Consider the following 23,598-nt stretch of genomic DNA (forward strand, 5'->3'; position numbering starts at 1 on the left):
ATTCTCTTTCTGCTCTCTGTGGGGTCAGATGCTTTTCCACTCTCTCCTTGATCCTCTCCCATTTTTTGCCCTGCTTCAGCTTTTTGTCTATGTTTTTCTTAGAGCCTCTGTTCGCATATCCTTCTAATGTTCATTATGGATTTGGTCAGCGGGTCTCTCAACGCAATCGATCAAATTTTCTCGATGGGAAGACAGGGTAAAGGGGAACCCTCACCCAGACTGGACGTTCTTCTCTGGATACGCAATGGATTCCTGGCAGTGGAAGATTGTGTGGCTGACAACAATGTCAGTCGAGGACGTGGAAGATTTGTACATAATTGGATTTCTGATAACAAGTTTTCTGCTTTTTGGAGTTGGCGGTTACCTGGCTTATCGAAAGATTTGTAAAACATCGGCAGCTGTTCAAAGCACTCCAAAGCTGCCTGGGATGTTTGAAGGTATCTTTAGAGCTCTTAGCACTCAGACTGATATGTTAAGAGAGCAGAATCGCAAGCTGGACGCGATCCAGAATCGCAGGCTGGCTGCGTTTCCCGGACTCAAAGGTGATATGATTTAATCTTGGAGAAAGTTGTAAGCTCAAGATCTACGGAAGTACCTGAAATTTGGCTATTTGGATTTGAAATTGAGAAATACCAGTAAGACTTTGAAGGCAGGTGGAAAATCACAGCCAGCCTGAACCAAAACATCTATTGTTTGTCTAATTCAGGCGCCCCGATATGGCCTTCACAGGCTTCTTATCAAAACATTTCTCCTGGATGTTCTGTAAACACGACTCTCTGCCCCAGCAACCCCCCTCATCTGCGAACTGAACAGTATGGGTGTTTGATAAAACTTCCATCTCTTCTTCAAGGACAATGGCACCTTCGTCAGTGTTGACAGCCTAATTCTTTATACACATGATCGTACTAAAATATTGGCACCCTCACGAGTCCACCATGCCCCTACAAAATCTTTGCTTATGTGTGTGTTGCTTTCCCATGCTCCGTATTTTTTACCTAAATGTGGATTTCATTTCTTAATTTCTTCTCCTTTTCATAGATTTTTAGCTCCTTTTCATAGATTTTTAGATTTATCAGTGAAAAGAAAATATAGAGGACTTAATTATATAATTACTTCTTTAGAAAGATTGGTTTAGAACCAGCTCTTACCAGTAAAACCTAAAGGATTATTAATGTTATCTGTATCATTGTAATGTTGGCCAGAGATTTTTAGATTTCTCAGAAGGATTGTAGTTTTTCTGTGTCTGTATCTGTGTTTATTTTCTTTGTGATTGTATTGTAATTGTATGTACAGCGCTTTGAGTGTCTCGTTACAGAAAAGCGCTATATAAATAAACTTACCTTACCTTACCTTACATAAAACAATATGAATAGAATGAATAATGTTAAGTGCTTATAAGATTATTCATATACATGGGCTTGCCTCTACACTCACCGAACCCAAACCCTCTGGTAGTCTCTGTGCAGCACTATGACTCTGTCATCATCACCAGTTTCATTGCTGTAACAAGGCATACTGTAAACTTCATGATGCCCTCAGAAATGTACTACAAGTAGCCCTGCGCTTCATGAAAAGGGAAACGCAGATAAAAAACCAACAAGATGCTAGAGCATGGTTAAAGATAACATTTAAGAATTAAACTGCTGTAAAAAATAAGTCTAATTTTCAATTAATAACATGTCATTTTAAATTAAAGGTTCAATTTTCACAATCTGGCATGAAAATCATTTACACTAGTGAGAGGCCCTGCCCCATGTCCAACCTTATCCCATTCTGCTGTCTGCAACAAGGTCCCTCTCAGATGTTCCAAGTACAAATGGACCATCGTGACCTTTCCAGCCCTTCAGTTTGGTGGCTCAAGGTGTAAAACCAGGAGGTTAACTTCAGCCCCCTGTTCTACCTTGATGCTTTCCTAGGTCACACTGTGATAGCAACGTATAGGCTTGGAGAAGGTTTCCAGCTTTAGGACAGTTTGACAGAATGTCTGAGATGCTTCACTATCTGTATTTTGTTGGTTTTTTAGCTCAAATGTGTTTTGTTTACTGAAACATTTGTTACTTTTACATTATTAAATCTTACTTGGAAGGTAAAGGTTAATTCATTCCATTTCCTTCTGCCTTCATATACAAAGAAGAAAATGGCTGCAGTCATTTTCTTCCTAAACCAGAAGTGATAAAATTAAGGTTGCCTGACATTGCACCCCCTGGTGACTGAGAAGGATATGACACTCAGACCATACTAACGCTGTTGTCATTTTATTCCAGCTGGACTGGAGCCCTTCAGAAAAAGACCTAGAAGAGTGTTCCATGAAGGGCAAGAAAATGGCAAGTGCTGATTTGCAGCTATGCACTAATACTACTTTATGGACTAAGTAACTTCACACTCAACAGCCAGAACATTCAGTGATCAGGTATCAGTAGTTAAAACACATTTACCTAATCACAGTGAGATATTTGATATAATTCTGTCTTTAAATGTAATGTGTGTGGAAGCAAGAAACATCTGAGGTTTACGTGGTTTTAAAGAATTGTGACAGGCAGCTGAGTCAAAGCATCCCTACAACTGCAGCTCCTGTGGGATGTTCTTAGTCTGCTGTAATTAGACCCGGTTATCTCTGAGAGGAGCCATGCTCTACAACAAACAAAGCTCTCATAATGTTCTGACTGATGGTTTTGTTATATGTGTGTGTTGCTCATAAACAGTAATTGGCTTAGGACAATTTAATTTTACTGAATCATCTCAACTCTAACTTTTCTGTTTGGATTTTTAAGGCGGATTGTCCAAATTTCATCCGAGTTCTGCAGTTCTTGAACAGCACCCACATGTATGCATGCGGAACGTTTGCCTTTAGTCCACGCTGCACATATATCGTAAGTAACCGCTGTGACATCACTTTATTTTAATGGATTAGGAGATTCAAAAAATAATCTGAGAAGTTTAATTAATAGAAAAGGTATAAATGTAAAAACAAATCAGAACAAAACAATGTATGCATGTGCAACTGGAGGGCAAGAGAACAAAAGAGCTGTGACTTCATAACTCAAAGAAACTGTGATGAAGATATTAAATACTTTAAAGGGCAAAAAAACATTTTTGTGAAGGATGAATTGATGAAATTCTATTTTTAACATACATTCAGTAGTTAATCCCTCATTTAAAAGTGTTGAACTCCTATCAGAAGTGACATATGTAATGCTGTAATGCATTCACTGTTTAGAAAAACTGATCATTTAGGGATGTTTTGTTTGCAGCCTATGGGGATAGGATCTGTTGACATGCTAGTTACAGCATGTGTGTGTAAGGATCTACTCTTAAAGCCTTACACCTAAATGCTGAAAACTTTAACTCCCACTCAGACAAACACAGAATGATCATTTAAAAGCTGGTTTCTGTGACCTGGTCACATAATGTCAAACATGGCTGAATGAAAACCGGTGAAAGACACTTTGCTCTTACATTTTAAAGTAACAGCATCACTATAGAAGACTGCTTGCAGTGATTTATAACACTGGTACTGTAAAGGGATCCTTTTACCCTGTTCATGTTTTTAGGTCTTTAATCTAACCTTTCTGTTATCTCATATTATCAACGTTTTTTTTGTGGTTTTTTGTTCTGATAAGTGTTCTTTGATCTTACCTATTCAATAAAAATGTAACCTAGAGGCATTTACCATGACTATTAATGTACTCTAGTTGCTCTGCAGTATTTTTTCTACTTTATTTTTTAAATGTAGCTTGCTTGTGTTTTTTTGCATACGCATCAGACACTTGAGCATAAAATAATGTTTCTTAGGAAATATCTCACTCATAACATTTCTAAAACAAAACACAGAATCTTTTATGTCATTTTTTTGGGTTGTAAAAGTCTGACAGGAATTCAAACTGGCAGTTTAGCTGCATTTGTTTTGCATTTATTCCTTAACTACAATGTCCAAATCATATTACCTCCAGCTTCTCTAAAACTTCACAGATTTCAGTCACAATCAGAATCAGCTTAATTCAACAGGTTTGTGCACACAAACAAGAAAACTGACTTTGGTTCCAATTTGCTCTTAATGAAGACATTTAAAAAATAAAGACATCAGAAAGGAAATAAAGATAAAAGTTTTTTGGTGCTCTGACAGTTAAGTGTTCATCAGAGAGACAGCCTGGGGGCAGAGACTGCCTCTGTGGCAGCTGGTTTTTCCAAACAACGCTTTGTTGCGCCGACCTGAAGGGAAACGTTTAAACACTGAGTCCTTCTCCATCTTCTTCAAATTAATCAGTTAGTTGGTTTTGTTCAGACTGAGGCTAAGCTATAAGATCTGAGTTTAATTGTAGAATGGTTGGCTGTTATCAACACCGTATTCTGATTTAGGGGTTATGACAATGTTTAAAGCTGGATCACGATAAGTGTTGAAGGCAGTAGAGGTGAATGTGAGCTTGTCAGTCTTAAAGTTCTACAGGGTTATTCTTCTCAAAGTTTCTCAGAGTTCTTCTTCAGATTGGGCGTGTGTTCCAGCTCACCTCCTTACTTTGTAGAAGTAATTACTGCTCATCTGAAAACAAAGCTTTCCTCTGCTGTTGTAATGTAAAGCAACTTGGTGGATTCTGTTGGAGAAATCTGACAAGGTTTTAGGCATACAGGGAACATACAGCTCCAATAATTAGAATGTCTTGGAAAAAGTTCAATATCTTTTTTACTCGTTTCAGAAAGTGAAACTCATATTCTTTAGATTTACTACACATACACTGACATGTTTCAAGCCTTTATCTGTTGTAATTTTGATGATGATTGATTTTTTAGAAAATTTGGATGTTGTGAAAAAGTAACAAATTGGAAACTCATGGTGTCAAACTCTAATCAGCTAATTAACCAAAAACACCTGCCAGGTTTCCTGAACCTCTAAGGGGTCTCTCAGTCTGGGTCAGTTGGCTACACAGTCATGGGGAAGACTGCTGACTGGGCAGATGTCCAGGAGACAGTCTTTGATTTGAGGGGAAGGCACTAAAGGTCACTCCTAAAGAAACTGGTTGTTCACAGAGTGCTGTATCCAAGCCTATTCATAGAAGGTTAAGTGGAAGGAAAAAGTGTGTTAGGAACAGGCTTCACCTGCAACAGGGATAAACGCAGCATTGAGTTATTGCATTAACAGCTACTACACACAGAACAATCCTATACATGGGCTACAAGCATCTTACCTGGGCTAAGGAGAAAAAGAACTGGACAGTTGCTTAGTGGTCCAAAGTCGTCTTTTCAGATGAACGTAAAGTTGGAATTTCATTTGAAAATTAAGGTCCCAAAGTCTGGAGGAAGAGTGGAGAGGCACATGATCCACATTTCTTGAAGTTTAGTGTGACATTTCCACAGTCTATGATGATGTGGGCCTTCTTGTTATCTGCTGGTGTTGGTCCACTGGGTTTTCTGAACGCAACAGACAATGCAGCCATCTATCAGGAAACTTTAGAGCACTTCATGCCTCCTTCTGCTGACGAGCTTTATGGAGATGAGGACTTCATGTTTCAGCAGGACATGGTAACAGCCCACACTGCCAACAGAACCAAAAGCTAGTTCATGATGTTAGTGTGCTGATTGGCCAGCAAACTGGCCTGACCTGAATCCCATTGAGAATCTATGGTGTATTGTCAAGAGAAACATGAGAGACACCAGAACCAACAATGAAGATGACCTGAAGGCAGCTATCAAAGCAACCTTGGCTTCCATTACACCTCAGCAGAACCACTGGCTGATCGCCTCCATGCCACGCTGCATTAATGCAGTAATTCATGCAAAAGGAGGCCCAACCCAGAGAGCATAGAATTGAGAGCATAGAAATTAGCACATTTAGAAACCTGACATTCTGTTCTGAAATAGAACTTTTATTGATCTTGTGTAATATTCTAATTTTCTGAGACACTTAATTCAGGGTTTTTATACATGAACTAAAGGCTTGCTTGAAATATTTCACTCTATGAGTAATGGACCCATATAATATGACTTTCACTTTCTGAAGTGAGTGACAAAAATATTGAACTTTTTTGTGATATTCAAAGTTTTGGAGCTCTATGCCACAGGGTCATCAACATAAACCTCCTGATGTAATTTAGATTCTGATCATCCTTTAGTTGATGATTTTTTACTTTTCCAACCAGAACTCAGAATCACTCACAATGAGCCTGAACACCGTGGAAGGAAGAGGTCGCTGCCCTTACGATCCCTACCAGCGCAACACTGCTATTATTGTGGGTAAGGCAATGCTGCCACAACTATGACTGGTTACTAATTAAAGAGCACTTGTTGCACATCTTAGTCTTTGCATGTGTACACTCATTTGACTGTAGATATTTGTGAAAACCTCCCCCTTAGAGAAGACTCTAATCATGTTCTAAAGCATATCATGTACTTTTTTACTTTACAGTCTTTATAATCTTTATAGTCTTTCAACATTAAGTTTAATGATGGATGGATGGTGGAACAATCTATTTCTCAATGGTGTTGAAATTCACAGTTCTGCGATAACAGTTGGAGGTGATAGAGGGCTACAGAATCTGCCTGTAAAATGAAACAAAATTAGCATCTTATCTCTGGGAAATCTTAGTATAGTAAACAGATTAGTAGATAATTTGGAAAGTTGACTGCCTTCAAAATGACATATTCTAAAATTAATAAAACACTGCTGCAGCAAAATTGGTCTTTATCTTACCAGAAAGTCCCAGTGACTGACTTAAAACTAGTCCATCCTTTATGAAAACATGGAATAACTGATCTTGTGCTGGGTTGTTGTTTCTATTCCTTAGATGGAGAGCTTTACACTGGCACTGTGGCAGACTACAGGGGGAACCGACCAGTCATCTCCCGACACCTCAGTGAGGGCAGCCGTGTTGACCTCAAGTTGGATGACACATTAGGGTGGCTTGAGGGTGAGTGCACTGACTCTCATTCTTAAATATTTCACAGTAATGCAGTTGTAAAACCGTCCTACTGGTTAATTTACAGTATGTTAAGTCATGGGGGCCCAATTATGATGCAAGATTGGAAAGGAAATTTGGAAAAATATGGACCCTCAGGAAATCCTGAGTTCTGACCTCAGTATTCTTTTTTCTTTTCTTTAGCTTTCTTTGTCTTGTTATTTGTTAATTCTAAAGCCCATTTAAAGAGTTCACAGCTAGATTTAGTTGGAAAAAAAGTCCAGAAGATGCTGTTGTACGAGAGGTCAGGAGCAACAGTTCCTGCATGTCTCTGATCTGTTACCAATCTGCAATAGAACCGCCTTGCCGCATACACCTGCAAAGCCGTAAAAATGTCTACTATACTTGAACTGATTGGCAGTAAGAGATCTAATGAACTGTTATAACATTTAAAAAGCTGATTGATATTCCATTAATTTTACCTTTGCTGTGCATTGGTGTATACTGTGCAAAGATCCCCTCAAGATGCCCAGGGTGGCGTGGTAAATGAGTTCTCAGTCATCTCACCTGGTTAAATAAAGGTTAAGTAATTATTTCTAATATTTAATAATGCTTACTAGTTAGAAAAATACAACGAGAGACTTGGTAAATTTGTCTGCAGGGACTGATCAGATTTCCCTGCGTCAAAAAATGGGAGAACAGAAGCATGTTTTTCTCCCCACTTTTATACAGGTGCCGAAGCAATAGACACTAACCAACATCACCGAGGGGGCTGACAATTTAGAAGCATGTTCAGCTTTTTAGCTTTTTGTTACCTTTTGCCGTCATGTATCCTCTCTGACTGATGTCCCTTGATGTTTCGGTGCATATGTGATGGTTTTGGGCAGCAGGTCTGGGGTAGATGTCAGCCCATGTGGGCTTTTCTGTGGCCAGTGCTGATGCTAATATTTAGAAATCATGGGAGATAATTACTTTTCTTTTTAGGTATGTATTGTTTTTCCATTTGTCATTTATTTGACCAAATTCCACAATTTCGCTTTTTTTTCCCCTTTGGTCATCAAACTTCTGTGTGCTTTAGTAGCCAGAAGTGAGCAAGCTAATGGAGTCATATTGATGATGTCTGCAAACATCACAATCTGATGGTATGTTTGGGATTCACTTGTGCTGTCCAAACTATTTTTCCACTGTCCGTCATAATAAACGCTCCATTAGCATTCTAAATATGATTTATTGGAATCATTATTGTGTACTAATTAGCAGGACTATTGTTATATCCAGTATGATTTTGTGGTAAACAAGAATGCTTTGAAGAGTATGTTTTAAATTTAGATCAATATTCAAATTCGAAAATACTTTATTAATCCCAAAGGGAAATTAAATGTTGTTATAGCTCATATTATGAAGGTTTCCTCAAAGAGCCGTTGTAGATGCTGATGGCTGTGGGCAGGAAGGATCTCCTGTAGCGCTCCGTCTTACAGCAGATCTGAAGAAGCCTCTGACTGAAGACACTCTGTTGTTGTAGGACAGTCTCATGAAGAGGATGCTCAGGGTTCTCCATAATGTTCTTCATTTTATGAAGAATCCGTCTTTCCACAATGATCACCAGAGGTTCCAGATGAGTCCCCAGAACAGAGCCAGCCTTCTTTATCAGCTTGTTGAGCTTTTTAAGTCCCTGGCTCTGATGCTGCTTCCCCAGCAGATGATGGCAGAAGAGATCACACTTTCCACAACAGACTTATAGAAGATATGCAGCATCTTGCTGCAAACACCAAAGGACCTAAGCTTCCTCAAGAAGTACAGTCTGCTCTGTCCCTTCTTGTAGATGGCTTCACAGTTGCATCTCCACTGTAGTCTGTTGTCCAGGTGAACACCGAGGTATTTATACTCCTCCACCACCTCCACTTCTTCTCCCATGATAGAAATAGTTTTTGACTTATTCCTGTTTCTCTTAAAATCTACAATCATCTCCTTTGTTTTATTCACGTTTAAGATGAGATGATTGTTTCCACACCATGCCACAAAGCGGTCCATCACCTTCCTGTACTCAGCTTCTTGTCCATCTCTGATCCACCCCACGACTTTAGAATCATCCGAGTATTTCTGCAGATGACGAGTCTGTCATGTACTGGAAGTCTGAGGTGTACAGAGTGAAAAGGAATGGTGAGAGTACAGTCCCCTGTGGTGCTCCTGTGCTGCTGACTACCTGGTTAGACTCACAACCCTTCAGTCTCACAAACTGTGGTCTGTTTGTCAGGTAGTCTTTGATCCAGGAGATTGTTGAGGCCTCCACCTGAGTCTTCTGGAGTTTCTGACAAAGCAAATCAAGTTGGATTGTTTAAAATGCACTGGAGAAATCAAAGAACATGATCCTCACAGTGCTGCTGGCTTTGTCCAGATGACAGTGGGATTGTTGAAGCAGGTGTATGATGGCATCTTCAACTCCAACTCCACAGCAATAAGCAAACTGAAGGGGGTCCTGATGGTTTACTGTTTGCTTACTCAGGTGGGCCAACAGGAGTGTCTCTAGGACCTTCATGATGTGGGATGTCAGGGCAACAGGTTGAGGACATTGAGGACTGATGGGTGAGTTTTCTTTGGTACCGGAACAAGACAGGAGGTCTTCCACAACACTGGAAACCTTCTTCTGGGCCAGGCTAAGGTTGAAGAGGTGCTGCAGAATCCCACAGAGCTGCTCTGCACAGGCCTTCAGGACTCTAGGGCTGACATGATCTGGACCTGCAGCCTTATACCAATTTAGTTTCTCCAGTTGTCTCTTCACTTGACTTCTTGAGACACACAGGTGGAAGGGGGAAGCAAAGGAAGCATCAGCATCTTCTGATATGGTTGAAGGCAAACATGTAGAAGCAGAAGGGTCTAGTGCTGAGGTGGAAGATAAAAAATGTGAGGTGTTACAGCTGTGGGTCCTGTGGGTCAAAGGAAGGTGGAATGTCTGTTTGTCTGTGAGCAGGAGAGGAGGATGAGAAGCTTGTTTCTGAACTGAACCTATTGAAGAATGTGTTCAGTTCATTGGCTCTGTCCAGACCTCCATCGGTCTGATCATCCTTCTGCTTGAAGCCTGTGATCTTCTTCGTCCCTGTCCACACATCTCTGATACTGTTTTGCTGGAGCTTGCTGTCCAGCTTCTTCTTGTACACCTCCTTGCTGTCTCTTATCTTGACTTTAAGTTGCTTCTGTATACTCCTCAATAATTCTCTGTCTCCCTCTCTGAAGGCTCTTTTTGTCTTGTTAAGCAGGTCCTTCAGGTCACTGGTGATCCAAGGTTTGTTATTGGGGAAGCATCTCACGGTTCTGGTGGGGATGATGTTATCCACACAGAAGTTTCTATAGTCGGTTACACACTCAGTCATGGCATTGATGTCCTCTCCATGTGGCTGGCAAAGTGCGTCCCAGTCTGTAGCCTCAAAGCAACCTTGCAGAGCTTCTTCAGCTTCCTGTGACCATTTTCTCACAGTCCTCTTTATTACAGGTTGCCTCTGAACAAAGGGCTTATATTTTGAGCAGAGGAAAACAAGATTGTGATCTGATTTGCCTAGAGGAGGTCTTGCTGTAGAGATGTATGAGTCCTTGACATTTGCATAAAACAAATCCAATGTTTTGTTTTCTCTGGTAGATAAATATGTGTGTTTCTGAGGCTGTTCTCACTGAGACTGGACAAAAAAATTTTTGAAATGTCTTTTTTCATCCTAGTAAAACCACTAATTACCACTAAACACACCCAATTCTAAACGTGGTATTTACTGGGATGAAAAAAGATGACCTGTCCCAAACATTCTCAATCTTTTAGGTTGCTGTACTGCTTCTGTTTGTCCTCATTGGAAAATATGAAATCAACAAATTTGCCAGCAGTATTTTAAAATCCTGCCTTGGTGGGCAAAGCACTTTGAATTGTCTTATTGCTGAAATATGCTATACAAATAAACTTGCCTTGCCTATAACATTTGGCCCTTAAGAAGAAGATCTCTTTTGTACATTTGCATACTTTGACCTTTTGTATCCTCCTTCCTGTAGATCCAACCTTCATCAGCTCCAGCTTCATTCCACACGAGGAGAAAATCTACTTTTTCTTCAGTGAAGTGGGCAGAGAGTTTAACTTCATAGACAAATTTATTGTCTCTCGTGTTTCTCAGATCTGCATGGTAAGTTTAAAGAACCTATATCATCATGTAAAAGAGCATGAAAGAAAAGACAAAGGCAGCTGAGAACAGCTTAAAGTTGCAGAACACTAAGGACATTAAATACTGAACAAAAATGTTAACATTAATACACAGTTAAATACAGTCACCATCTAAGTTGAAAGTGGTGATAGTATTCAAATCCAATTTAAATTCATAAGTTGAAGATTTATATTGTGATTAATCCAGCAAGCAGCAGGAAGTCAGGAGAAATGTTTTTGAGAGCAGTAGCTTAGAGACCTAACTAACTGGCACCCTACCTAGTGACTTTACAGCTTTCTGCCACAGTATGTTATTGTGATTCAAAAACATATAATATAATTGATTAGAATGATTGATTATAAAAATCAAAAATTCTAATAAAAAATCATAATTTAGAAGAAATAAATTCTAACCAAAAATCATTTCTTATGAATAAGGATCAGAGAGACAGTCTGGTGGTGTGATTATTGGGCTCACAGCATTTATAATTACAATTAGTTAATTGTCATTAATAATTGATAATTATTAACCAAAACCACGCCAGATGTCACTGCGTTATCAACCGTTTCAGCGAATAGTGGAACACTAACCTTATCTTGACAGATAATCATTCCTACCCAAAATAAACCAAACACTGTCTCTTTATGTTAAAATTTATTAAAGCATTAAACCAATAGGCCCTCTTACAGTAGTGTAACGCTACTCTGGCCAACAACGTTCACTTGATTAAGCATACACTATTCTACAAAAGGGGTACATTACTAACTAAAAATGATTAAAAAGAAAAGGATATGTCCACTGAGTTTCTATTAATATCAAACCAACAGTTTATGGACACATGAGAATAACACAATTAGTGGGATTAACTTGGAAAGTGGAATTGAACCACTACACGGTGATGCCTTTCTCTGTGTGTGTGTGTGTGTGTTTGTGTCTGGACAGCAGCTATAAGCTGGTAGAACAGTAGTACCACGCCCCTACGCCACTAACAGCTGATTGCCCCAAATCTCAAACAAAGGGTCGTAAAAGTCTGAGGCGGGAGCTCGGTGGAAAAACTCCAAGGGTAATAAAATGATAGAGCAATAGGGTGACCATGCCACGAGGCCCAAACCGCAGACTGCAGTCTGCTTTAGATGAAACATTTCTAAAAGTTCAACTTTAACTCCTGGCTGTTGGCAGTCAGCAGGACGAAAACACACCCAAACTTGTTGAGCAACCACTCTTCACAGTTCGGCATTCAGATAGCAAATCAAAATGCTCACCATAAAACACTCCAGTCAATATTTCATGCAACAAGTTAATATCTTGGATCAACTAATGGTGATCGTAATTCCCCTGAACTATGCCTCACCCTGCCCAGACCTCTAAATACACCTATCCGATTTAATATAAAAAGAACGAAATTACTTTGACTCCGATTTCTTCTCTTCAACGGCTTGAGGGGGAGACCTGTAGTTGTCATGTGTCCATGATCAACTCAAAACGGTCAACTTCTTTGTCCAAAACGGGGAAAATATGAGGAACCGTTGCAGTTGACTAAAAAGACAAGGAGAAAACTCGTCTCCTTGGAAACAAAACCTCTGTGGGTTTCACCTGCATCAGAGTCTGACGGTCTTCGGTCAGGATATGAATCTTTGGACTTTCTTGTATCTGACAGATTTCCCGCTTTCAAGCTCTTCCGGGAATGACCAGTGTGGAGGAAAAGTAAACCTGCCCGCGAGCTTCTATTTCTCCAGAGAGATGAATCTGAATGTAGTATTGTGACACTACGACTGGAAATGGCGGTTAAACGTTTATTTCCTCTGATTTTTATAAACTCCGATCACGTCAGAGCTGTGACGTCTGTTGAACTGCGACATCTGTTGCTGCGGATGGCCCAACAAGCAATTCTGAACATGAAGTCATGTTTGAAAAAAAGTACACCCTCTTTCAAGTCTGGTGGCTTTGTTTACCTGGTCATAATGTAAATCATCTGGTTTTCAGCAGATTCTACTATTCCAAATCCAAGTGTACAAAGCACACAATTATTTAGTTAGTGTTTAATGAGCAAAGATGAAGCTGAAATGAACCTGTGATTTAAAGAAATTATATGCACTCTTGGTGTTTTCATAGGATTTAAGAGAGAACCTGCAGCCTGATGCGGTCTGATAAGTGCACTTGATCAGGAACTGTGGTTACCTCTAGTCAGGCTGACAGGAGTCTTTGCAATTTGCTGCTCAGGAACATGCAGGTGTGTTACCACAATGCCAATGTGGAAGCCATAAGTGACTTCAGAGAAGTCACTGTTGCTGCCCATCTATCTAGGAAGGAGTACCAGAACGTTTCCAAACAATAAGGAACTTGTCATTGTGCAGTGAGCGGTTGTTCTGATTAGAAAACCTGTATTACAACTCCAAGCCTCATTTGTACTTATCTAAATGAATCCATATCTTTTGGAGCAATGAGAGCAAACCATGAACGGCATATCAGCACAATCACCTCATACCAGCTGTCAACCATGGTGGTGGAGTGTTGATGATTTGGCTACTAAATGATTCTGCTGTAGTAGTCTGCAGTGATTTATTAGTTTTTCTAAACCTTTTTCCTCGGCTGTGTCAGAGTGACGTTGGAGGTCAGCGAACTCTGCAGCGTCGATGGACCACGTTTGCCAAAGCTCAGCTGTTGTGCCAAGCTGGTAGTGAGCTACCTTACAATGTGATCCAGGACATAGACATGCTTCCACCAGCAGAGGGAGCTCCAGCGGATGACACGCTCTTTTACGGCATCTTCACCTCCCAATGGTCAGTAATGCATTTTCTCGAGTCATGATCTTCATGTGAAATAAACTTGCTTGTTTTTTTTATTATTAATATTGAGGTTTTTAAGTGTATAAACTAACTATTCATAACCTCTCAACAGAACCCCACTCCTAAAAATTCTATCTTTCCTTTTATGGCTCCTGAAAACCTTTTTAAATGCCCACCTGTCATTTTGGGAAGAAATGAGTTCTACAGACATTATGGTTGTCATCTATTTTGCCTTTAAGAATTGTTTTTTGCAACCCAGGGCTGTCAACTCTGGAAGGTCAGCTGTGTGTTCCTTCAGTCTGACTGAGATCAAATCCGTTTTCACTGGGAACTACAAAGTCCTGAACAGAGACAGGTTACAGTGGAGTGCACGAGTTCAAGACAAGGTGGCAAATCCAGGAGAGGTAAAACTAGTTATACTGATAATAGAAACAAATCATAGCGATACGTTTTTGCTTTTTGAAATTAGAAAACTCACAAGGTAATTGCATACATGCATATAAACAGCATGAAAGTCTTAAAGGGGGTGTTTCCATTCCGACCTAGTTTCTTTTGGTGTGTTTTCACTGCATGAACCTTTTCAGGAACCAGAATAGTTCTCTGTTGCAGGTTTTCTCCGCTCTGTGTTTTCACTGCAAGAACCAGGGCCAAATCAGACAGATAAAAGGGTAGAAATCTACACTGAAAATGACCCTGGTTGAAATTTAGGAATTCTTTGGATGACCTCTGAGGTGGAGCTTCGTGGTGGGAGGATGCTAAACATTGGTGCTGGTTAAATGTTCCCAGTATTTTGTTTCAGTTACGTAATGAAGCCACAGCTGTCAGTGTTAATTGTCAGGGTGTCATGTAAAGTGATGAGCATGTTTATTATCAACATTTGTGTCAAACTTTTGTTTTTGTGTGTCTGTCTGTGTTAGTGTGGCCTGCACAATGCATCAGATAATGCTCTGCGCTTTGTCAAAGAAAACTTTCTGGCAGAAGACAGTGTGCGTCCGGTTGGAAGAGGTTTAACCTTGGTGTCTGCTGAGCACACCTACAGCCATCTGACTGTCCAGAGAGTCCAGGCTGCCAATAAAAGGCTCTACACGGTCCTGTTTCTCCTTACAGGTGAGCCATGAAACAGAAGCTGGATCAAACAGAACATGCTGTTTCCCAGTGCTGCTAAACCTTATGTAATCTATAAGGAGCATACATTTTTGATTTAAGAACGGGACTCAGAGTTTTCCCGTTCAGATGTTGATCTTCTCTACAGGTCCTTCTCAAAATATTAGCATATTGTGATAAAGTTCATTATTTTCCATAAGGTAATGATGAAAATTTAACATTCATATATTTTAGATTCATTGCACACTAACTGAAATATTTCAGGTCTTTTATTGTCTTAATACGGATGATTTTGGCATACAGCTCATGAAAACCCAAAATTCCTATCTCACAAAATTAGCATATTTCATCCGACCAATAAAAGAAAAGTGTTTTTAATACAAAAAACGTCAACCTTCAAATAATCATGTACAGTTATGCATTCAATACTTGGTCGGGAATCCTTTTGCAGAAATGACTGCTTCAATGCGGCGTGGCATGGAGGCAATCAGCCTGTGGCACTGCTGAGGTCTTATGGAGGCCCAGGATGCTTCGATAGCGGCCTTTAGCTCATCAAGAGTGTTGGGTCTTGAGTCTCTCAACGTTCTCTTCACAATATCCCACAGATTCTCTATGGGGTTCAGGTCAGGAGAGTTGGCAGGCCAATTGAGCACAGTGATACCATGGTCAGTAAACCATTTACCAGTGGTTTTGGCACTGTGAGCAGGTGCCAGGTTGTGCTGAAAAATGAAATCTTCATCTCCATAAAGCTTTTCAGCAGATGGAAGCATGAAGTGCTCCAAAATCTCCTGATAGCTAGCTGCATTGACCCTGCCCTTGATAAAACACAGTGGACCAACACCAGCAGCTGACACGGCACCCCAGACCATCACTGACTGTGGGTACTTGACACTGGACTTCTGGCATTTTGGCATTTCCTTCTCCCCAGTCTTCCTCCAGACTCTGGCACCTTGATTTCCGAAAGACATGCAGAATTTGCTTTCATCCGAAAAAAGTACTTTGGACCACTGAGCAACAGTCCAGTGCTGCTTCTCTGTAGCCCAGGTCAGGCGCTTCTGCCGCTATTTCTGGTTCAAAAGTGGCTTGACCTGGGGAATGCGGCACCTGTAGCCCATTTCCTGCACACGCCTGTGCACGGTGGCTCTGGATGTTTCTACTCCAGACTCAGTCCACTGCTTCCGCAGGTCCCCCAAGGTCTGGAATCGGCCCTTCTCCACAATCTTCCTCAGGGTCCGGTCACTTCTTCTCGTTGTGCAGCGTTTTCTGCCACACTTTTTCCTTCCCACAGACTTCCCACTGAGGTGCCTTGATACAGCACTCTGGGAACAGCCTATTCATTCAGAAATGTCTTTCTGTGTCTTACCCTCTTGCTTGAGGGTGTCAATAGTGGCCTTCTGGACAGCAGTCAGGTCGGCAGTCTTACCCATGATTGGGGTTTTGAGTGATGAACCAGGCTGGGAGTTTTAAAGGCCTCAGGAATCTTTTGCAGGTGTTTAGAGTTAACTCGTTGATTCAGATGATTAGGTTCATAGCTCGTTTAGAGACCCTTTTAATGATATGCTAATTTTGTGAGATAGGAATTTTGGATTTTCATGAGCTGTATGCCACAATTATCCGTATTAAGACAATAAAAGACCTGAAATATTTCAGTTAGTGTGCAATGAATCTAAAATATATGAATGTTAAATTTTCATCATTACATTATGGAAAATAATTAACTTCATCACAATATGCTAATATTTTGAGAAGGACCTGTAGCTTAAAACCCTTTCCTCGCTTGCTTGCAAGGTTCCTCTGCTTTCCCTCAAAACTAAGTTTCTATCAGATTTACACTAGTGTCCCTTATACAGATGTTAATTCCTGTTTAATTGTTGTCCTCAAACTGGATTTTCCTCTGCATGCAAGAGGAATCAGTGCTGTTGGGTCACTTCTCTCAGCTTATTTGCTAAATTTTAAATAATCGGGATCAGTCTTTGCCTCAAGTAAAAGAATTCAATTGTTTGTTTTTTTTTGTTTCTGAATAATATTTATTTAATTCAAATGTCTTCCTTTTATTGTTGTTTTGTTACATAGATAAATCTTCTGGTCTTTTTTTACCTTGTTGTGAACTTTTATTTATTTTCTTTGTTTCAGCTGCTGAATGTTTTTATTTTGGTCTTTTAATCACAGAGTTGTTTACTGAAGTTTAACCCTATAGGGTCTGTTGGGCTACCATAAAGATCTTGTGCTGTGTGTTTTACAGAGACTGGTCACCTACACAAAGCAGTGCTGCTCCAACGTGGGCCCTACATCATTGAGGAGGTTCAGGTTTTTAAGCCTCCTCAGCCTATCAGGAGCCTGAAGCTGTCCATTCCAAAGGTGAACACTGAGGAAAATTATATTTACATTTAGATTTTGATTTATTTCCATGTTTATTTTTGGTCAGGGAGTTCAGCTACATCTTGTTTAGCATTTAGATAAACAATAATTGGATGACTGTGGAGTTCATGCCCTAACTTGCCTGCTTAATTACCAGTAATCATACATTTTGAACTATATTTACTATAAATTCTACTAGAAAACAAACTTGTGAAGTTTTTCAAGAAAGAGGCACACATGTATTTATGGTCATGTACAGTGGGGAGAACAAGTATTTGATGCATTACGGATTTTGCAGGTTTTCCCACTTGCAAAGCATGTGGAAGGCTTTCATTTTTATCATAGGTACTCTTTAACTGTGAGTGATAGAATCTAAAACAAAAATTCAGAAAATTACATTGTGTGATTTTTAAGTAATTAATTTGCATTTTATTGCATGACATAAGTATTTAAAAACCTAACAACCAGTAAGAATCCCAGCTCTCACAGCCCTGTTAGTCCTTCTTTAAGAAGCCCTCCTGTTCTCCACTCATTACCTGTATTAACTGCACCTGTTTGAACTCATTATCTGTATAAAAGACACCTGTCCACACACTCAATGAAACAAACTCCAACCTCTCCACAAAGGCCAAGACCAGAGAGCTGTGGAAGAACATCAGGGATAAAATAGTAGAACTGCACAAGGCTGGGATGGGCTACAGGAAAATAGCCCAGCAGCTTGGTGAGAAGACAACAACTGTTGGCGCAATTATAAGAAAATGGAAGAAGTTCAAGATGATGGTCAATCTCCCTCGGTCTGGGGCTCCATGGAAGATCTCACCTTGTGGGCCATCAATGATCATGAAGAAGGTGAGGGACAAGGGCCAGAACTACATGGAAGGACCTAGTCAATGACCTGAAGAGAGCTGAAGAGAGCTAGGACCACAGTCTCAAAGAAGACCATTAGTAAAACACTATAATGCCATGAATTAAAATCCCGCAGCGCACACAAGGTCTCCCTGGTCAAACCAGCACATGTCCAGGCCCATCAGAAGTGCCAATGACCATCTGGATAATCCAGAGGAGGAATAGGAGAAGGTCATGTGGTCTGATGAGATAAAAATAGAGCTTTTTGGTCTAAACTCCACTCGACATATTTGGAGGAAGAAGGATGAGTACAACCCCAAGAACACCATCCCTACTGTGAAGCACGGAGGTGGAAACATCATTCTTTGGGGATATTTTTCTGCAAAGGGGACGACTGCACCGTATTGAGGGGAGGATGGATGGGGACATGTATCAGGAGATCTTAGCCAACAACCTCCTTCCCTCAGTAAGGCCATTGAAGAAGGGGTGTGGCTGGGTCTTCCAGCATGACAACGACCCGAAGCACACAGCCAGGGCAACTAAGGAGTGGCTCCATAAGAAGCATCTCAAGGTCCTGGAGTGGCCTAGCCAGTCTCCAGACCTGGATCCAATCAAAAATCTTGGAGGGAGCTGAAAGTCTGTATTGCCCAGCAACAGCCCCGAAACCTGAAGGATTTGTATGGAAGAGTGGTCCAGAATTTCTGGTGCAGTGTGTGCAAACCTCATCCAGAACTACAGGAAACGTCTGATATCTGGAATTGCAAACAAAGGTTTCTGTACCAAATATTAACTTTGTTTTTCTGATGTATCAAATACTTATTTCATGCAATAAAATGCAAATTAATTACTGAAAAATCACACAATGTTATTTTCTGGATTTTTGTTTTAGATTCCATCACTCACAGTTGAAAAGTAGCTATGATGAAAATTACAGACTTTTACATGCTTTGAAGGTGAGAAAACCTGCAAAATCTGCAGTGTATCAAATACGTGTTCTCACCACTGTAGTTGGTCTGTTTGAGATGCATTAATGAACATATTGGGGGGCTTTTCTGAAGCACACTTAGACAGGATTGACCATCGTCAGACAATCACACTTCTGAATGGAGCACAGTGATGCATTCAATGACAGGTAACTTTTTAACATCTCTGAGAAATCCATATAACACTGAACCCAGCAGCTGCTGCGTTTGTCTAGGAGTATTCTTCTCTAGTAGCAGTTTGCTCGGTGCTTGCAACCAAGGAACATGTACACACATTAGACACATGAATAATCAGTGGCTCTATACATGTTGAAACAGTGAATGTCCACAGCAGTTAGCAGGAAATGCAGGGATGATGTTAAAACACTTGGAACCAACGTCGCACTAATTCATCAAACACTGATGGAGTACTCATTGTGTTAATACAGGGTATGATATACGTTGGCACATCAGAGGGGGTGGTGAGGATTCCAACTGCTAACTGTTCCTACTACTGGACCTGTGCCCAGTGTGTTCTTTCCCAGGATCCCTTCTGTGGTTGGGACCCTGTCAACAGGGCCTGTGTGAAGGTCTCCAACACTCAAACTGCCCTGTGAGTATGACACTGCAAAGAACTGCCCTGTATGTACAATGTACTATTTAAGTGAGGTGTGTGGTGAAACCATCTGAGCAATGCTTGGATATTTGTTTTAATTACAGTCTCATTAACAGAGAATCCTTGAACTAATCTGCAATAAGTTTATATGCAATCCACACCATCCTTTAAAAATGCAGGGAGGGCCTGAAGACAAAGCTTTATGGTTAATAATGCTGTCCTCATGAGATGTAAGATAGGCTTCAAGGTGGCCTTGTCTAGTGTGATTGCTTCCTACTTTATTCTGAGTTTCTAATTTAAGCTGGAGTGCAGTCTCATGTGGAGCTAAATGCAGATATTACTACATGCTAATAATTTGTACAAGGTTTTGTGATTTGTGTGTAGTTCTATATGTTCCCTATTCAGTTTTTGCCCTTATTGAGTGAACCGCTCAACTAGAGCGTCTTAAACAAGGAGGTCTGTTGCCATGTCTGCTCTCTCAGTAAAGATGGACTGACTCCATCAGGATTCTGTGAGAACTGAGTCTTAGCTGAACATGTTCTGCAGGAGGTGTTGGTTTTAAGACTACAAACTGCTTGTGTGGAGTGTTCTTCCCAAAACATCTCTGTTCTCCACACTAGGTTTTAGGATTTCTACTCTGAGAAGCACGGTAGTAACTGCAGTAATCGAAATTAGTCTTATTCATCATTTAAAAAGATTAGCCGATAGAAAAACAAATTAAATGTTAACTGTAATTTCCCCTGTTTAGGAGCCAGGACATAGACGGAGGGAATGTTGAAGAAGCCTGTAACAGTATTTCATTAACACAAAGAACCAAATTGGAACCAAGCAAGTTGCCCACAGGTAAGTGTTTCTCATCTGAAACATTTGTGGCATCTTTGTTCTGGAACTCTGTTCACTGAGGTATTTATTTTATTAGGTCAAAAAGAACCCAAACAATATTTCAAACCACATGAACATCCTTCAATGAAGATTTGATATTTTTTGACATTGTTCTTATTTTGGGGATAATTTTCAAACATAATGAGAATGACAAATGGCGCATATTTAAAGTTCATATTGTGTATTACAGTAAACAGCAGTTTACTTTGCTCTTATTTTACATCCGTCTGTCGATATCTATGAAATCATAGTAAGCAACATAAAAGTAAAGATCTGAAACCGGATTGTGATTTCACTGAGAAGGTGTTCCACATGTTTTAATTCAGTTAATGAGTTAGCGTGCGAGCTAACTCATTCAGAGTAATTCACTCATCATATGCTCATGTTTATGTTCATTACCAATCAGTCTGTAGGTTTTTCTATGATCTGACCCCAAGGGAGTAAGCTGGAACCTGTATGTCAGCCTCATGTCCTGCAGGTGAGCCGGTGTCCGTGTCTCTGAATGAAGTGGTGCGGCTGCACTGTCCTGCAGCGTCGCAGCTGTCCAAGCAGCTGTGGGTGCGTCCAAACAGCCGTCTGTCCTCAGATCTCTACCTTCACCTGGAGGACGGGAGTATCAGCTTTGTGGCCACTCCAGCTACACTGGGCCACTACCTCTGCCTGTCCACAGAGAACGGCTACCGACAGACCATGGCCATTTATCATGTCAAGCAGAAGAGCAATCCCATGGCTCAGACTCCACCCAGCTACACCCAGCTTCACACACGAGCCCAACCCACCACTCAGACTGCAGCAAGACCAGGACTGCACACCTCGGTTGGGGTGGTGCCTAAAACAACAGAATTAAGACCGGCAGAGACTAAACCTTCACTGTCCATCAGGAACCCTCAGGTCACCACCAGACAGCTTGACAGAAACATAACTTTCCAGGTAAAGGAATCTGGAAACACAGAAGCAGAATTCCCTGATGGAAAGCCCCTGCTGTCAGCCCGCTGCCCCAGTTACCTAAAGGAGCTAGTGGTTGTTTCAGTTCTGCTGGTGCTATGCCTCAGTCTGCTCATCACAATCACTCTGTATGTTCTCAGACAGCACTGCCAGAGAAAAACCGCTCCTGCAACAGGCGGTCCAAGCAGCAGCTCTGACAGGAGGACCCCTGAGGAGCAGGAGGCCTTAAGGGAAAATGAGTTTGTGAACAAACACAATGGTCAGGCACCTCTTGGTGGACATGCCCATGGGTTGGTTTGTAATGGGAATCTCACAGCCTCTACACAGAATTTGCCAAACACTCCCTTCTGAGCAGTAGCCAAAGAGCCTTTAGAGAAGACCACACATGGAGGGAGGAAGTTGGCGTAGCAGAGTTACTTTGGTGGCTGGGTCACAGGACCTGACTGAGATTTCAGACTTCCTGAATGTTATGCAGTTGTTCCACATGTTGGGTCTGAGTGCTGCCTGCTCCTGTTATATAAAACCAACAGACACCAAACCAGTAGCTGCCCCACTTGTGTTTTTTAAAGGGAAAATAACCTTTTCCAACACAACTGAATGGTTGTCAGATTTTAACATTTAAAGCAGAGCTTTGGTTTAAAACCACATCAGAAATCTGACTGTTAAGGTAAGTCCAGCAGAATAGTGTAAAACTATTTTAGGAATTCTTAGCAGTTGAAAATACAGCATGTTCTGTAACAAAGAGCCACCTGTCCGGTAAGAATGGCGTCGAGGTAACCGGGATCTGATGGGTAAAGGTAAACGGAGCTTTTTGTTTCAGATTGTGTTCCACACGTCACAGATGTGCCTTCGATGCCTTCAAAAGATGTCTTAGTGGAGTTGTTGTTACACTTTATCACATGCTGGACTTTTGTCTTATGTCATTGACAAACAGAAGCTCCCGTTCTGATGGCACTGTGCTGTGATCCCACACGTTTACCTGCTTCTCAATAAGACAGATTCACTGGCAAAAGATTGTTTTTGCTACTTCCCTCCCAGTGGATCCTCTACAACTATATCTGTAAAAGGAGAAAGGAACGTAGGAGAAACACATTCTTCTAATCCATTAATCAGTATTCCAAAAGTTGATCATGCTTTGTGTTTCATTCATGTTGCATTGCTGGTGTTCCAGCAGAACAAAAGCATTGTTGCTGTAGGGAACTGGGACTGACCATTGTTGGGTCTACAGCTGATGAATCAAGAAGCAACCTGAAGTCCATCTGGCTGAGCACTCTGTGTGTATAATATCATACTTGTGTTTGAGCTTGCCTCACAGTGTTAATGTGATTTTTAGCAGCTAATGTCATCTGGTTAGGCTGACTCACATGAATATAAGCTAATAAAGAAGGCTGGCTCTGTTCTGGGGACTCCTCTGAAACTTCTGGAGATCATTGTGCAAAGAAGGATTCTTCATAAAATGAAGAACATTATGGAGAACCCTGAGCATCCTCTTCATCAGACTGTTGTACAACAACAGTGTCTTCAGTCAGAGGCTTCTTCAGATCTGCTGTAAGACAGCGCTACAGGAGATCCTTCCTGCCCACAGCCATCAGCATCTACAACGGCTCTTTGAAGAACCCTTCATAATGAGCTACAACAACATTTAATTTCCCTACAGGATTAATAAAGTATTTTTCAATTGAATTGAATTAAATTGAACAGTAACAATATGTTTGAAGCTTGTATTTTCTTGGTGTAACCATGTATATATAAGGGGTTGAAAATCATAGCAACCCCTACTTGTGGAAACTATCAAACCAAATACCCAAGCCTGTGGTCTCACTAGTATTTGCTCTGATATAACCATATCTCATATGTCTCAGTTAAAAAACAAAAAACAAACATGATTCAAGTTCAGTTTATTTACTGTATATAACACCAATTCTCTACAATGTGTTACCTTAAAGCTCTACAAGACATATGGGTCCAGTTTACATCCAGAAATGTATAAAACATCTAAAATCAAAAAGAAGTACTCACTGGTTTATTTCTCAGTTG

At 40.6% G+C, this 23,598-nt stretch overlaps 1 protein-coding gene across 4 annotated transcripts in view; it reads left to right on the forward strand.

The window, feature by feature from the left end:
* The window catches only part of sema4ab (sema domain, immunoglobulin domain (Ig), transmembrane domain (TM) and short cytoplasmic domain, (semaphorin) 4Ab), a 59,604-nt gene extending 36,644 nt beyond the window's left edge, over positions 1 to 22,960 (forward strand). For 2 of the 4 annotated variants that reach the window (XM_047384530.1, XM_047384529.1), the window contains exons 4-15: positions 2,265 to 2,324; positions 2,772 to 2,870; positions 6,132 to 6,225; positions 6,777 to 6,899; positions 10,917 to 11,044; positions 13,661 to 13,842; positions 14,108 to 14,252; positions 14,766 to 14,955; positions 17,195 to 17,310; positions 19,568 to 19,731; positions 20,483 to 20,577; positions 21,080 to 22,960. In XM_047384530.1, the coding sequence (XP_047240486.1) occupies positions 2,265 to 2,324; positions 2,772 to 2,870; positions 6,132 to 6,225; positions 6,777 to 6,899; positions 10,917 to 11,044; positions 13,661 to 13,842; positions 14,108 to 14,252; positions 14,766 to 14,955; positions 17,195 to 17,310; positions 19,568 to 19,731; positions 20,483 to 20,577; positions 21,080 to 21,912 (2,229 nt within the window). In that variant the 3' untranslated portion in view covers positions 21,913 to 22,960. The remainder of the gene's footprint in view (positions 1 to 2,264; positions 2,325 to 2,771; positions 2,871 to 6,131; positions 6,226 to 6,776; positions 6,900 to 10,916; positions 11,045 to 13,660; positions 13,843 to 14,107; positions 14,253 to 14,765; positions 14,956 to 17,194; positions 17,311 to 19,567; positions 19,732 to 20,482; positions 20,578 to 21,079) is intronic. The other 2 variants (XM_047384532.1, XM_047384531.1) reach the window with 2 other exon arrangements.
* Positions 22,961 to 23,598: the final 638 nt, after the last annotated feature.

The sequence above is a fragment of the Girardinichthys multiradiatus genome, chromosome 13 (genome assembly GCF_021462225.1).
Source record: "Girardinichthys multiradiatus isolate DD_20200921_A chromosome 13, DD_fGirMul_XY1, whole genome shotgun sequence".
Taxonomy (NCBI): Eukaryota; Metazoa; Chordata; class Actinopteri; order Cyprinodontiformes; family Goodeidae; genus Girardinichthys; species Girardinichthys multiradiatus.